General features: G+C 53.1%; 6 protein-coding genes across 6 annotated transcripts; 3 read left to right on the forward strand and 3 right to left on the reverse strand.

Annotated features, from left to right (window-relative positions):
• Positions 1–2,698: 2,698 nt before the first annotated feature.
• ATEG_00834 (heme-dependent oxidative N-demethylase family protein) lies at positions 2,699–3,858 on the forward strand (the record flags this gene model as incomplete). The annotated part of the gene is made up of 2 exons (XM_001210920.1): positions 2,699–3,237; positions 3,288–3,858. 2 exons carry the CDS (start codon positions 2,699–2,701, stop codon positions 3,856–3,858), a joined length of 1,110 nt encoding a protein of 369 aa, XP_001210920.1.
• Positions 3,859–4,168: 310 nt separating this feature from the next.
• Positions 4,169–5,500, reverse strand: ATEG_00835 (uncharacterized protein; the record flags this gene model as incomplete). The annotated part of the gene is made up of 4 exons (XM_001210921.1): positions 4,169–4,195; positions 4,331–4,860; positions 4,912–5,338; positions 5,399–5,500. The coding sequence occupies 4 exons, from the start codon at positions 5,498–5,500 to the stop codon at positions 4,169–4,171; spliced, it is 1,086 nt and encodes a 361-aa protein (XP_001210921.1).
• Positions 5,501–6,061: 561 nt separating this feature from the next.
• On the reverse strand, positions 6,062–6,776 carry ATEG_00836 (uncharacterized protein; the record flags this gene model as incomplete). The annotated part of the gene is made up of 3 exons (XM_001210922.1): positions 6,062–6,455; positions 6,513–6,625; positions 6,732–6,776. 3 exons carry the CDS (start codon positions 6,774–6,776, stop codon positions 6,062–6,064), a joined length of 552 nt encoding a protein of 183 aa, XP_001210922.1.
• Positions 6,777–7,713: 937 nt separating this feature from the next.
• Positions 7,714–8,865, reverse strand: ATEG_00837 (putative mitochondrial phosphate carrier protein (Mir1); the record flags this gene model as incomplete). Its single annotated transcript, XM_001210923.1, has 3 exons — positions 7,714–8,098; positions 8,148–8,567; positions 8,732–8,865. The coding sequence occupies 3 exons, from the start codon at positions 8,863–8,865 to the stop codon at positions 7,714–7,716; spliced, it is 939 nt and encodes a 312-aa protein (XP_001210923.1).
• A 1,014-nt stretch (positions 8,866–9,879) lies between these two features.
• ATEG_00838 (alpha-amylase) lies at positions 9,880–11,907 on the forward strand (the record flags this gene model as incomplete). The annotated part of the gene is made up of 4 exons (XM_001210924.1): positions 9,880–10,498; positions 10,559–11,154; positions 11,307–11,601; positions 11,651–11,907. The coding sequence occupies 4 exons, from the start codon at positions 9,880–9,882 to the stop codon at positions 11,905–11,907; spliced, it is 1,767 nt and encodes a 588-aa protein (XP_001210924.1).
• Positions 11,908–13,442: 1,535 nt separating this feature from the next.
• On the forward strand, positions 13,443–14,804 carry ATEG_00839 (uncharacterized protein; the record flags this gene model as incomplete). Its single annotated transcript, XM_001210925.1, has 4 exons — positions 13,443–13,601; positions 13,661–14,036; positions 14,094–14,141; positions 14,197–14,804. 4 exons carry the CDS (start codon positions 13,443–13,445, stop codon positions 14,802–14,804), a joined length of 1,191 nt encoding a protein of 396 aa, XP_001210925.1.
• Between the last annotated feature and the right edge of the window lie 161 nt (positions 14,805–14,965).

Genomic DNA, 14,965 nt, shown 5'->3' on the forward strand with positions numbered 1-14,965 from the left:
TCTATATGATCTAGACTAGCCAGAATACAGATGAGCTGATCTGAAGAAGATCTTGTATGCAGCTGCGGATGACATCGAACGAATGACGCAGAGTTGTTTGACCGAATGACGAGCATATGGAGGATTCGCTCGAGCAATCCCAACACTGCCTCGCTGGACTCCGTATGATCTACACCCAACCCGATCGGATTGTCCAACGCAACCCGCGGAAGCGAACAGAAAAGGAGACCAGACGATCATCCCCTCATTCAACTACTGCTCCCCACAGTGAAGATGAACAGTGAGCATCCGTCCGTGCACAGATCTAGTCTCGTCCCTGCGTGTCCTGTCCTCAGCACGCCCCTCTGGCCCTAGACTAGTGTATACCACGAAGTGACGGACTCGTCACTAGTAGACCCCCTCCCATCCCCAACCCCTCGGAGTAGTCCCGTTTGGTCGGTGGGTTGGGCTGTTCTTGTCCTGGGCTAGACCTTCATTGATGGAGTAATGGACTGGTTTATTGTAATACTCTGTAAAGTGAGACAGACTCTACTGCGGGTTGTTGCCTTGTGTAGGGTCGCCATTGCAATACTGCTCCTGATGTATGAGCATATGTCTGTCTGCCTCCTGCGGTGGCCGCAACCGCCCAAAAAAGCAACTCCTCCACTGATGTCATAGTATCAGGCCTCGGAGGATTATGACTATTCGCATTGGGCTGGAGGAATTGAGAAGAAGGAATAATCACGGGACGGGAGGATCGCTAGGCAGAGGCGGAAAAAGAAAACATCCAGGTCAACGGACTAGAAAGAAAGAGGGAAAGGGATGCGCAGGATGGATTTTTTTATTTTTACCTATTTTCTTCTTTTGAGAGAAATCGTAAAGTCATACCATATTGCAGTCCGGGTCTGTAGACAGACAGTCTAGACCAACTCCTGAAAAGACAATGATGTTTGAGTTTGACCCGCACGACCAAATAAATGGCCCTGTAGCGGCAAGCGCGCTTTGCGCGAACGCTGCGGTTGCAGCGCACCAAAACAACCCCGGATGGGTTGATTATTTCCATTAGTATGTCTCTGCCTGGCTGGACCTGGACCCTCCCCCCTCCAGCATGTGGAGTCAGTCGTGCAACCGGCCCAAGCTACAGAAGCTAGTCAGGTATGTTCCCTTTCGTTTTGATCATTTCAGGTCTCGGCCGTCTGGCGGCCTCTGGGCCTGGTGGATCGATCGACCGCCGGGTTGCTTGCCTGTTGCTGCGCCCATTCTCGAACCCCAGCGAGGGGTGGAGGGATTGTCGCAGGGCACGCTGGACGTGCACGCCCGCTCCTGCCAGTCGGGCCCGCAAGGAGCGCCCCCTACACCTCATAATACGTCAGGGTCGCCCCAGAGGATGACCAGTCTGGGCGCAGAATGACCACCAGCGCGTCAGGCCCAAGTTGATGTAAAGGTGGAGCCCGGGGGTCCATCGTGATCTTGAAGATACGTACCCCCCTCGGCCAGTCAGACTCACGTAGATTCGAGTACTCCGTAGACGCTAAGGCGACCGACCGGTCCCTGATGGTCAGTCTTAGGGGGGTCCCTTCAGACCAGACCCATCCTGGTGTGACCGTGACCGTATCTGGTCGTCGTCGACGGCCCACGCAGCATCCCACGCGCTGGACCCCCGACGGCTGTCGCACAGGGAATGTACTCCGTAATGGGATGGAGATTCTGCAGGAGACCCAATACCCATACCAATACGGAGATAGATGACCATTTTTTTTCCCGGTGAGAAAAAGTAAAGAACGATGACTTTCCGTTGTGTTCGCCTCCAAAATTCGCGCCAACGTTTCTCTCTCGTAATTCCCATTTGAGGTCCTCATGCCATTCTTGGGCTTTCCTGCGTCTGGCTCGGAAACTGGAAGGCGAATACCGCTGGAGCGGAACCGCAGGAACTGTTTTCGACAGGGCAATGGATTGGTACTCAGCTCACGAGGCCATACCTAGGCTGGGAATGCGCACGGACGGGTTACGCGTGAGCTCCGCTGAAGGTACCGTTTGGTACGTACTTTCAGCCATCTTGGCAGTCCGTCTTGCCCGCGACTGTCGCTTCTGGCGAGTACATAGTACCTCCTGCCTCCTGTAGGCACCATGATGGACGTGCGGATCTCTTTCGGGGGGGCTGTGGCTGCTCGTCGCCCAGTGAGAAGGCCGCGTCTCCTGACGGTCTCCCTCCACCAGCCCTCCTGCTCCCCCCCAACAGTGGAGATCCTGAAGTAGCAATGGAAGCTGAGAAACTCTGCCGTATCATGTGGATGCTGTCAGGTCCTATTTTCTTTTTTTGGGGCGGCGAATTGCGGCTTTTGCGGGGAAGGCCACGACGTATCAGCGTTCCAACCCAGCCGGGTCTATAGAGCGCATCCGCCAGTGTAGCTCATCGTCTGACCCGGAGGATGATCGTTGCTTGGATATATTTTGGGCGGGACCCCGTCTGCGATCGAGGGAAGCTCTGAGCCATGGTGACTGTACTCGTTTTGTCGGACTCTGGGTGTGTTGATGTGGCGCTCGAATGACTTCAGCGTGCGTAAAAGTTCTTTAGTTGACGATCATTCTTTCTTTTTATTTCTTTTGCCTACCTTTTCTTTTTCTTTTTTCTTCGTCTTCGTTTAACTTCAACTGTCCTTCTATCCTTTGACTCTCTGTGTTGGTAAACATCCACTAAGAGGCGAAGAAGAAAGCCGCAATGAATCATCTGACATGGCTGGCGCTCGCGCTGCTGCTCGTCTCCCTCGCCGTCGTCAAGTACCGCAAAGACAAGAGTCCGCCGTCGAAAAAGCCCAACTGCAATGATCTCAAGCGCATGGCGCCGTATCCGGCGCAGCCGATCAAGGGCCGCGAGCGATACCGCGTGATGATGGACGTGCGCAAGCTGGACGTGCAGAACTGGCTCACCCTCGACAAGAACTACATGGACGAGCACCAGGTGCGGAGCCAATTGCTGGCGCACGAGAAGCATAAGGTGCTGCAGTGTCTGCCCGAGTCGTACGACGCCTGTCTGGAGGCATTGGAGGAGGTCGTCGAGTTTCTGTGCCAGCGCTTCGCCAGCATGTTCGAGCGCAAGGTCGCCGGCGACCAGACCACCGTGTACAACAAGATGACCGGCGAGACGTTTGTCTTTGGCGGCGAGAAGGGCGACGGCATGGATCCGCTGGAGATCGCCGTGCGTCTGACCATGGAGGATCTGAGCATCTTGATGAAGAACGCCGACGATGAGTATTACATGTGCGGTTGCCTCCCTCTGCCAACTTGGTGTATGTGACTAACGACAACAGGGCCGCGAGCGCCAGTCTGTTTCCCGTCGGCTGGACCGTCCAGGAACGCATTGGCTGGACCATCTCGCAGCTGCACAACCCCGTGCCGCTGTGGCATCAGCAGGTGGCCAATTCCGTGAGCAAGTACGTTGCACTCCAACCCATTATCCCACCGAACGCAGCTCTGACCGACCACAGGTTCCTGGCGCGTCTGACGCCCTCGTCCCCCATGGAGCGATCCAACTACTTCGTCGAAGTCAAGCGCCCCGACGAGGACCTCTTCGAGATCCTCTACCGGCCCACCACCCTTTCCGAGGACAACCCCAACCCGTCGCCGGAGGACATTGTCATCCGCCGCGAGCGCCAGACCTTCCGCCGGCTGCCGCGCACCGGCGCCATCGTCTTCGGCGTGAAGACCTTCCTCACCACGCTGGAGGAGCTCCCCATGCAGGAGCTGGAAAACCTCGCCAAGGAGATTAAGAGCTGGCCGCCGTATGTCGGCGAATACAAGGGCCGGGAGGTCTGGGGGCCCAGGGCGCTGGAGTTTTGCGAGAAGAAGCGGCAGCAGCAGCAGGAGAAGATGGAGGTGTGACGGACAGTGGGGGGTTTCCTTACGGTTTCCTTGTAGCATTATGGTTTGCATTCGGGACTCAAAAATGGGTGGGCGGCTTTCTGCTTTGAAAAGTATTAGCTTTGCATTGTCCTTTCCTTTCATCCATGTTGTGCTTTTGTTGGATTTTTACTACATTGTGTTCAGTGCTTGCAGTTGATGACATCGCGACTACCCTGCTCCTACATGTCTTGAGGTCCAGATTGGAAAGAAACGAATTGAAGTCTATGTACATGTGGTTTGGATATTAGTCTGTGCACAAGAAAGTGATATATCTAACGAAAGAGACAGCCTAAGGCAACCCATCGCACGTCGCTCTCTGTATCAGGGTATAGTCAGATCTATGACAAGCGTCATTCAAATCTTCGCTCGAGGCGGTTCGTCCTGCTTTAACCGCACCACGCCCTATATCTCGTCAGCAACCCGTAAACACCCTGCTCGAAAATAAACATACCTCTTGTGTGCACGTCGCGATCAACGTCCCGTCCTTGGCCCAAATCTTCTGAAGGACTAGCCCCCTGCCCTCGCCAGCCCAGGGACTCTCGATCTCCGTGAGCATCCACTCATCCGAGCGGAACGCCCACGGGTTGTGGAAGTAGATCGAATGGTCCAGGCTGACCATCATCCCGACCTCCTTCTCATCCTCGCCATTCAGCTTCTTCCAGTCCGTCGCGCGGTTGAGCGCGCCCTCCAGGCGCCGCCGCAGCTCCGCCGCCTCCTCCTCTTTCAGCTCCTTCAGCGCGCGCGACAGATCCTCATCGTCCAGATCGGACGGGTTCTTCAGTGCGTTCAGGAACCGCTCCAGATCCGCCGGCGAGCTGAATCGCGGGATGTCATGCACCCGCGCGACCGTCCCGATGAAGTAGCTGTCGGTGATGTAGGCCAGCGCCGACAGATGCGCGTGGTGGCCGCCGGCTTCCGACACCGTGCCGCGCGAGCGCACCCAGCGCCGCACCCGCTTCTCTTCCGGCTTGTCCGAGTTGCCTGCGTTCAGTTAGCTACCGGACTGGATTGGGGGCGGAGGGGGCAACGCACGGTTCACGATGCCGGCCTTCTCCGACTCAAATGGACCACCGCCCGTCTCGTCAAACGCTTTCTTCAGCGGCGAGGCCTCCTCGGGGGAGGGGATATCCGGCATGGGGGTCGCATGTTCGAGACGCTTTTTGCCGCCGCTGTTGGCGCGGCTGAAACTCAGGGTGGTTGTGAAGATGGGTCGGCCGCGCTGGCGGGCCTGCACGGTGCGAGTGATGAAGCTGCGGCCGTCACGGACGCGCTCGACGTGGTAGAGAATGGGGACTTCGGAGTCACCGGCGAGGACGAAGTAGCAGTGCATGCTGTGGACGGCAAAGTCGGAGGGTACCGTCCGCATCGCGGCGGCGAGCGACTGGGCGATGGCGGCGCCGCCATAGATGCCTCGTGCGCCGGGTGGGTGCCACAGGGGACGGGAGTTTGTGAATACATCCTGAGGGGAGGGTGCATATGGTTAGAAAAGGTGAAATAGTGACAGGGAGGGTGTTCGCACAGGGCCGATGTCCACCACGGGGGTCAGTTCCAGAACATTTTCGATCGGCGCCTTGGAGGCGTCCAACGGCGGCGGCTCGAACAGAGTGACTCGTTTCGCCATGGTGTTGACAGATTATGAGGGGAGAGGGTCAAGGAGAAAAGAGCGAAACGGGTTTGTATAAGTCAAGAGCAGAGAAAGAGAGGTCGGAAGATGAGAATATCAGCGGGATATCAGTCACGGGGCTGCCTGTTTGGGTAATAGCCGAGGCGTTCCAGCAGAATTTCTCGGCCTCTGCCGATGCCTTTGTTACCCACTGCGATCGCCCGGATGGGGTCTCTAGATGTTTCGTCAGGTTGATGGAATCGCCGGTAACGAATTACCCCTGATCCCTTATCCAACTTCTTGCAGCTGGTCCCGGCTACACAAACATCAATCAGACGTCATAGCGGGATGACATTTCCATGTGAAGTGATCGACTATCGTTTCATCTAGTTACATTCCACAGCCAGAAGACCTGTCGACTGTTCGTATAAGAATCCCCGAGGATTCCCGGCAATACGCCATCTCCGACGACTCAGAGTCATGAGTCGGACACAGACCCAGCTGGCGGGAAACTTCCGCTTCCATTATTCGCACGTGTGGATATTATTAATAACAATTCCATAGTGATCCTTCGAAGCCTCAACTATAATACCCTTCCTCTCGAGGCGATGGCGTCGGGATAAAGGTACTCCAACCTTTCCCAGGATTGATGCGCTCCGGAACATGCACCGAAAAGGTACTCTGCGCAGATTTCCGACTCCGTCGCTTTTTCGATCCGTTATCCTCCTGGAGCAGACGGAGGAGCTGCTGTCGCTGTTGTTCCTCCTCCGTGAGCAGCGGGGTGCCCTGGTCGGGCATCGCGTCGATGGTCTGCTGCGCCCAGATCCACAGGGCGCCGATGGCGTAGACGAACGCAAACGCGCTGGGGAGGGAGATACACACGATCTCGAGACGGTCAAGAGGCAACAGGTCTCGGCCGAAGATGTTCAGGAGGACATTCAACAGTCCGATCAAGTCGCATGCGAGACACGGACTGGCAGATGGCGCGTGTTAAGTGGGATTCTTCTGGAGACGGCGCAGGCACACCTACAGGAAGACAGAATGGAGCAGATAGTCCTGTTGGTCATACTGGAAACAGGTGATCATGAAGGAGAGAGTATATGCGAACGCGATCAGCACTGCGGCCGCAACTAAGGTATTGGCCTTGTTCACGTGTGTGCTATCATCCGCGCCAAACGCCAGCGGTATTACTATGTATCTGCAGGATGTGAGACGAGTCCATCGCGCCTGTAGAGGGCGCATAACCTACCCCACGAGCAGGAGATAGGACGAGAGAGCGCCCATGAACCTCCATGGTGATCTCACCGCGTCCCCCTGGCTGGGCGGTGACGGGGGAGGATAGGGCGACGGCACTGGCTGCAGCTCTTGGTAGAGAGTTGATGTGACGGTCGACATTGGTGAAAGACATGCAGCGAAAGGTAGTGTCTATATTATAGTATTATAAATTAAATATCCGTCAACACGCGACGGAGGAGGTAAGAGGCTGATAGTGCGACCAGAGCGAACGTCAAGGTCAAGCGAAGGACAGTGCGCAACACATTAAAACGTCAACATAACAAGCATTAGTGTAAAGATGAAGAAAAGCACCCAGGCGATATGAGGCAGTTGATATCCAGAGGGGAGAGAAAAGGAGAAGGCTGAGTACAAAGGACCTTCGCGATCAGATGCGCGAGGTGACACTAAAAAAGGCCGGCGTGTCTGGCCTGCAGCACCACCAGGGAAGGTTCCGTATCCCTCCACAAATAAGAGTCAATCTGGTGCTCTGTCCCTCGTGCTGTTCGTCGGGGCCAAGAGCCTCAATGTGAGAATCCCTCACTGAGGAATGGCTGCAGAGACGATCTGCACCACTACTCAGCCACAGTGTTGCGGTACATGCCATCCAGGTCTGCTCTCCCAGACTGCCGCATGGGATCACTCACTGTGAAAATAAAAATAGCAATCTCTGCACGGGGGGCCTAATGACTGGCGCTTAACTGGTTTTACCATCCCGATCTGCATGATTCGTCATCATTATTAGTCTATCATTGAATGTTTGAATGTACTTGATAATTTGATGTTGCAGATACACTGAAGAACGAAACTCAGAAGCTACCCTCAATCAAATCTATTGATTTTATAGACACATTGACATTGGTCATCCATTGGCTAATACAATGGTCTAAGAAAAAGAATCTAAAACATTCCCAACCGAATATAATACACCAAAATCATTCCGTCCCGGATGGGCTCATCTATTTGGAGATCTCAACACCGCCAGTGGCACCCAGGAGACGCTTGATGTCACCGTAGATGGCGAACTGACCGGCAGTCAGGGTACCAACCATGAAGAGACGAGCACCAATACCGGCGTAGGAGCCACGGAAGCCGAGCTCCTTACCGATCTTGACCAGACGAGAGACGGTACCCTCACCAGGAGCACCAGGGGTCTTGTTGATCTTGCTCAGCATGGTGTCAGCGGGCTGGGAGACGAGGGCGGCAGCGAAACCAGCGATCAGACCAGAGCCAAGGTTGACAGCGGTCTTGGAGCCATCGGAGAGGGATTCCTTATCGACGGTGCGGAAAATAGCCTCAGAGACCTTCTCAAAGACGACGAACTTGGCCATGGTGTAGGGGACCCTAGGAATCGTTAGAGAACGAAAGAACGGAACGGAACGAACAAACTTACTGCTTGAAGAGGATGGGACCGAAACCAGAGTAGAAAGCACCAACACCCTCGTTCTTGAGGATCTTGGTGAAACCGCTCATGAGACCGCTAGCGAAGTCAGGCTGAGAGACGAGACGAATACGGGTGGCTTCCAGAGGGCAGAGGGCAATGTCGGCGAAGAATTCGGCGCAGGCAGACGAGGCGAGGTAGACGGCGGTACGGTTGTTGGAGGCAGTCTCGTAACCGAGCTGGTTGATGCACTGCTGCTTGAAGAACTCATAACCACCGAACTTGAAAGCACCCTGGAGGAAGTAACCGGCGGCGGTGGGACCGAAACCAGTCAGGAGAGCGCCAGCACCCTCGTTGGCGATAACCTGACGGAAACCACCGATCATGCCACGGTTGTAGGTGACGGGGTCAAGCTGGATTCTGGTCTTGACGCTGGAGGAGATCAAAACGAGCGCGTTAGCTTTGACATGCTGGGTTGGTTCGATACGGAACGGGTCGGAAAGAGAGATACACGCGCGCGCATCGATGGGATTGCGAGGGCGATTGCGCGAACCTAACGTCCAGACCAGGTGAACCATGACGAGGAATGGACTTACACATCGACGGGAGTGAGAGCACCGTGGGTGACGGAGCAGCAGACAGCACCAGCGAAGGCGAATCTGGAGTAGAGCTGCAGACCGCTGAGCTGGGGAGCCGCAGCGACCGGGGCGTCGGTCTTGGGGGCAGCCATTATTCTAGAGTATTAAATTGGAGGGAAGAAACACACACACGACTAAATGAAAAGGAAGAGAGAGAGAGGAGAGAGGAGAGAGGGTGCGTGGGTGGAGCACTTTGAAGATGTGATGATGGGATGGAAGAAATTGAAGGAGGGAGATTGAAAGGGATGCCATGGCTTTTTTTCGGCTCGATGGCCACTAGCGGCTCCGGAAACCCGAAAACTTTTCGCGCGGCCAATGCGGGCAACGCTCGGACGCACGCTTGCCACCGGATTATTCAGAATTTATCCATCCAGCACGGTAGAGAGTATCTAAACAATGTAGTATTCAGTGTTATTATTCTGGAGTATACCTATAGTCATACATTCACAACATAAACCAAGAGGGAAAAGAAGATGGCCGGAGATCCTGGCGTCTCCCGTCATCGGAGAACATCCGGCAATCGGCACAGGTCTCCTTCCTGCATTATGTCATTCCCTGTTTTTTGACGCTCCGGACGATTTATTCCGCGATGCCGGATTGGTGGAATTGGCCTTGGCGGTGCATTATTACTCAGCAACAGTGTGCACTGTGTTGACTCAACGTCGCCTTCCGCAAGAGGAAATCCACTCACGAACTACAGGGAATCAGCTACTGAACACCAAGAACATCTCGAGATCTCTTTCTTGATACCTGAGTGTATCTAATTATCCAGGTACTGAGTACAATCTCTTTGGACATTCATACATGATTCGATACGTTCGCGAAATCTCGCGATATACCTGCATTTCTGTCCCAACCGACTCACTCAACCGTTCTATACGAAGTATATATTGAACCACCACCGCCTAATTGTCACTATATAGGCACACGCGGTATACTACGGCCAAGAGAACACCTGAACCATTTCCAAGATATCCAAGCGCACAGCCGCTTTCCATGTCACCATGCCTTGCAGGTGCAGCAATTCTATTTCAAATCTGATGTGTAGGACGGACTGGTCATGCATCTCTCAATAGTCTCCTGCGGATCCTTCAAGCTTTAAACCGATGTGTGCCCTACGTATCTCCGCCCCGGCAAACTCGCCAATTTGCTTCTGCTGCCAGGAAGTTCTAATACGATACAATCTCTGCCCCCATGTCCTCCCTCATATGCGGTCTTGCTCATTGGAGAAAAGCAAGGCGCCACCGAAAGCAAATAGAACGTGGGTGAACCTCTTCAAACATGTCAATCTGCACAAGACTAATCTGTCGCGCCCAGAGGCCGCCCAATATCTGGATCAACTTCCGTCATGGGATGCCCCGGATAACACCGTCATAATGGAGGCGTTCGAGTGGGATGTGCCAGCCGATCACAAACACTGGCGCCGTCTCCAACATGCGCTACCTTCGCTCAAGGCAATTGGGGTCGATAATATAATGATTCCTCCCGGCACCAAACCCATGGACCCGTCTGGAAATGGATACGATCCCTATGATCTGTACGACCTCGGCGAGTTTGACCAGAAAGGATCGCGCGCGACAAAATGGGGTACTAAGGAGGAACTGCAGGCTCTAGCCCACCACGCAAAAACCCTTGGAATCGGGGTCTACTGGGACGCGGTACTCAACCATAAGGGAGGCGCAGATTTCACAGAGCGGTTTTCGGCCGTCAAAGTGGACTCACGACGTACGTATTGATGGCAAGACGCTCGAGTGGTCTGTTGACTGACCGCCCCATGAACAACAGATCGAGACGTGGACGTGCCCCCCGTACAAGATATTGAAGGCTGGGTCGGGTTCGACTTCCCAGGTCGCGGTGACCGCTATAGCTCGATGAAATATCATTGGTCTCATTTCAGCGGAGTCGACTGGGACGAATCCCGGAAGGAAAAGGCAATATACCGCATCGTTGCCGATAAGAAGGGCTGGGCGAAGGACGTCAGTCTTGAGAATGGCAACTATGACTATCTCATGTTTGCTGATTTGGATTATTCCAACCCCGAAGTCCAGCAAGATGTTCTCAACTGGGTTGAATGGCTTTCGGAGCAGCTGCCGCTCAGCGGTATGAGGTTAGACGCAGCGAAGCATTATTCCGTGGCTTTTCAAAAGAAACTAGTCGATCGCATTCGACGCAACATTGGGCCCGACTGCTTTATCGTTGCAGAGTACTGGAAAGAACAGACCGGGTTCCTTGTAAATTATTTGGAGAAAATGGAGTATCAAGTGTCCCTCTTCGACTCCTCCCTCGTCGCACGATTTTCAAACATCTCCAGAACGAAAGGCGCTGATATCCGCCGGGTCTTTGAGGGAACATTGGTACAGAGGATACCTGAACACGCGGTCGTAAGTTCTCACAGGAGGTGGAGATAATTCCTGGACGACAAACTGACTCTTACCGACGAAAGACTTTCGTGACAAACCACGATACGGTAAGGATCACTCATTATGGCCTCTGGATGTCAATCTGTTCTGACAACGTCGTGTGAAGCAACCAGGACAAGCTCTGGAGGTATGTTCACTATGTTCCCACCCGCACACAAGTACCACAACCCGCTAAATCATATCAGACACCGATTGAGCCATATTTTATACCCCTAGCGTATGCCTTGATCTTGCTCCAAAACAGGGGCCAGCCCTGCATCTTCTATGGTGATCTATACGGCATGCGAGGGGATCCAAGACATTCAGCCGCCCCTACCTGTGGGGGCCGACTTCCGATACTCACCCAAGTTCGGAAGCTGTATGCCTACGGAGAACAGGAGGACTACTATGATCAGCCGAACTGCATAGGTATACATGTCATTATGATCAATGCTGTGCATCCGCTAACCACAAGTAGGTTTCGTCCGTTATGGCAACCTTCGACACCCTTCGGGTCTCGCGTGCATCATGAGCAACGCCGGACCTACGCGAAAGCGAATGTTTGTCGGCCGGGCACATGCCAAAGAGCGGTGGACTGACATCCTCGAATGGCATAATGAGGTTGTCACGATTGATCGACGAGGTTACGGGACTTTTCCTGTCGCTGCAACGAGCGTGAGTGTCTGGGTTAATTCTGCTGCACCAGGAAGAGAGAGCTTCGTTCGCAATTTGTGAGTACCCCTTTGCAGGAAGCTCTCAACTATGATGACCGTCTCCTGGGACTTTTAGCTAATTAAAGTGAAGCGATACGGACATATATAAGCCAGTGTGACCTATAGATCCCGTCCGATCGTCAGAGAATATCCGGAGTATATAGAGCAGTACTCAGAATGGGTCCATCAATGCAGGACAAACACCAGATCTACATTCTGATTTCTCAACAGAGATCTGCGCAATACTGCCGGTAGTATTTTACCCCAGTCAACCGGACAGGTGCTAAGCCAGCCTTCATACCTCAGCAGTCTATAACTACTCTCTTTATCAACGTCAAAAGAAGCTTTCTCCGAGAGTAACTAATTGATACAAGATAGTTTTGAAAGTTCACCTACCTAAATCCGATTTGTTCATTTCATTCCTCAGGGGAAGTGGAGAGATTGGCAAGGAGATCCCTACTATATAGGGTTTACTCCAACTAATAATCACTTCGCCTGCATTCTATGACCCTATACTCCGGTTGGAATCACTGGGTACAAACCTTTCCGGGACATCGTTCGTAAGCTGATAACTCCGGCTTGTCCCAGTTATGCAGAGTCGAGGTGGAAGTCGTTACATATTTGCTGATCCGTAGATCCAATGGCTACTCGTTTGAGTCGCTGATCTGCATGCCCTTGATACCAACCTCACCATAATGAGCATCATCATCGAATTCCGGCTCAGGCAAGGGGCCTGGTTTGACTATGTCTTACTTCGTCGCTTCTCTTGACATCCTGTTATCGTAATTGATGACGAATACTCCTGTTGATCTTCAAAGATTGTGCATCGGGTAATAGGTACACAAATGATGTTATATAGGCATTTTATATCCTGGGATTCGAGAGCGCTAGAATTGGCAAACATTGGCAAAAGATGTCTCAAACCACTCCACCACGAGATATCTCGCAGAAACTGGAGCCTGATGGTATGAAGGTCTTGTTCCGGTGCTTTTTACCCTCCTTTCCTGACAAATTCAAATAGAACAGGCAATAGACACAGAAAGCTCTCATTCATTGAATCAAGATGGACAGAATGGCCACCTTACGGCCTCGAAGCAAGATGGGGACATGTACTCTTCGCACTGTCATGAAATAACACCAAAGACTGTTATCTCTTTTGGTCCCGGTGATCCTGACCATCCTCAGAATTGGCCTAAGGTACTGTATCCTGGACCTACTCAAGCCTTGATGGACTTCAGATATTACCAACTACAAGCCCTTGTCGATGCACAATAGCTGACAGTCTCAACCCTACTCTTGCAGGCGCTGAGATTATTCGTGTTTGCAACTGGTGGAGTTGGAATAGCGAACGCGGCCTTTGGAGCGACGACCACTTCCGGGTCCTCTTCCCAAATCGCCGCAGAATTTAATATCGAGAACCATGAGGTTGTGGTCCTAGTCACATCACTCTTCATTCTTGGCTATGTCCTGGGCCCATTCTTGTGGGGTCCCGCCACCGAGGCGTATGGGCGAAGATGGCCTCTGATGATTGCGTCCATTTTCTATACCATCTTCACAATGGCATCCGGACTAGCCTCTTCATACCCCCAACTTCTGGTTTTCAGAATGTTCAGCGGCATGGCAGGTGTTGCACCGATGACCAGCGCGTATGGTGTCTACGCTGATCTCGAAGCTGACATTACTGCCCGGGGCCGGCTGTGTGCAAACCTCGTAACGGTGAGTGCGAATCGGCTCTGATGATAGACGACGGTGGCGTACTGAACTCAGTGGAACAGGCTTCTCAATCAGCCCCCATATTTGGCGCGTTTATAGGAGGCTTCATCGCTATCCCCGGCTGGCGATGGTGTTGCTGGTTTTGTCTCATTTGTGCCGGCATCACTTTGCCCATGTCAATCTTCATGCCAGAGACCTTTGCGCCCATCATCCTGAAGCGCCGTGCTGAGTTATTGCGGAAGACAACGGGCAAGATGAACATTGTCGCCCCAATTGAACTCAGCCACCAGGGCTTCAAGGACAAGGTGACCTCGAATTTTTCTCGGCCGTTCCATATGCTGTTTACTGAGCCTATAGTTTATTGTTCTGCCATCTTCCTTTCTCTGACTTATGCCATGGGCTTTGTCTACCTGCAGGCCTATCCCCTCATCTTTAAAGGTAAGAATCCACTGTGCTACGGACCCAAATGTCTTGTAGGCTGACTCGTGCCAACAGGTATCTACGGGTTGGATTCCGCGTACACAGGGATCTGCTTTCTCCCGAGTAAGTTGACTCCCGGCCTTTCGTTTCCTTCACAACACCGCTGATCATCCAGTAGTCTTCGTCGGCATCGCAATCGCCCACGTTCTCTTCATATGGTATGAGAACTTCCTGGCCAATGCAAAAGCACGCAACGCAAGCTGGGTCGACATTGAAGAATACCGTCGTCTTCCGCTCGCTTGCCTCGGAGGCCCCTCGTACGTAGTGGCCCTCTTTTGGATCAGCTGGACGGCACGCTCCAGCATCCACTGGTCTGTACCCGCGCTGTCTGGCATTTCGTTCGGCATCGGGTGGAACATCAACTTCCAGACCCTGACAAACTACGTGAACGACGCTTATGGCATTTACTCGGCTAGCGCCAATGCGGCCGTGACCAGCTGTCGGTGTCTATTTGGGGCGGTCCTCCCGCTGGCCGTCAAGCCGATGTTCGATCATCTTGGAGTGAACTGGGGGTGCTCGCTTCTGGCGTTTGTGTCTCTTGCGGTTTCGGTGGTCCCGTTTGTCTTTATCTACTGCGGGACAGGCATCCGGGCGAGCAGCAAGTTCTGTAGGGAGTTGCAGAAGTTGCAAGAGCATGAGATGAAGGAAGCGTCTTCTGATTCGGAGGCCGGAGTCGCAGTGATCAATTCTAGGCCGAAGGACGTGGAGAAGCAAGATTATCGGTAATGAACGCCGAGTTAGCACACAATTGCGCATTACCTTTTTTTTTTTTTTTTTTTTTTTTTTTTTTACCTTAGGTTGGCGAGAATCGGTGTTTGGTTAGATTAGTGTTGTATAGATGTCATATCTTCTTCCCATTAATATTTCTAATCGTCGTCGAAATCAGA

Source organism: Aspergillus terreus, genomic scaffold (genome assembly GCF_000149615.1).
Source record: "Aspergillus terreus NIH2624 scaffold_1 genomic scaffold, whole genome shotgun sequence".
NCBI classification, from domain to species: domain Eukaryota; kingdom Fungi; phylum Ascomycota; class Eurotiomycetes; order Eurotiales; family Aspergillaceae; genus Aspergillus; species Aspergillus terreus.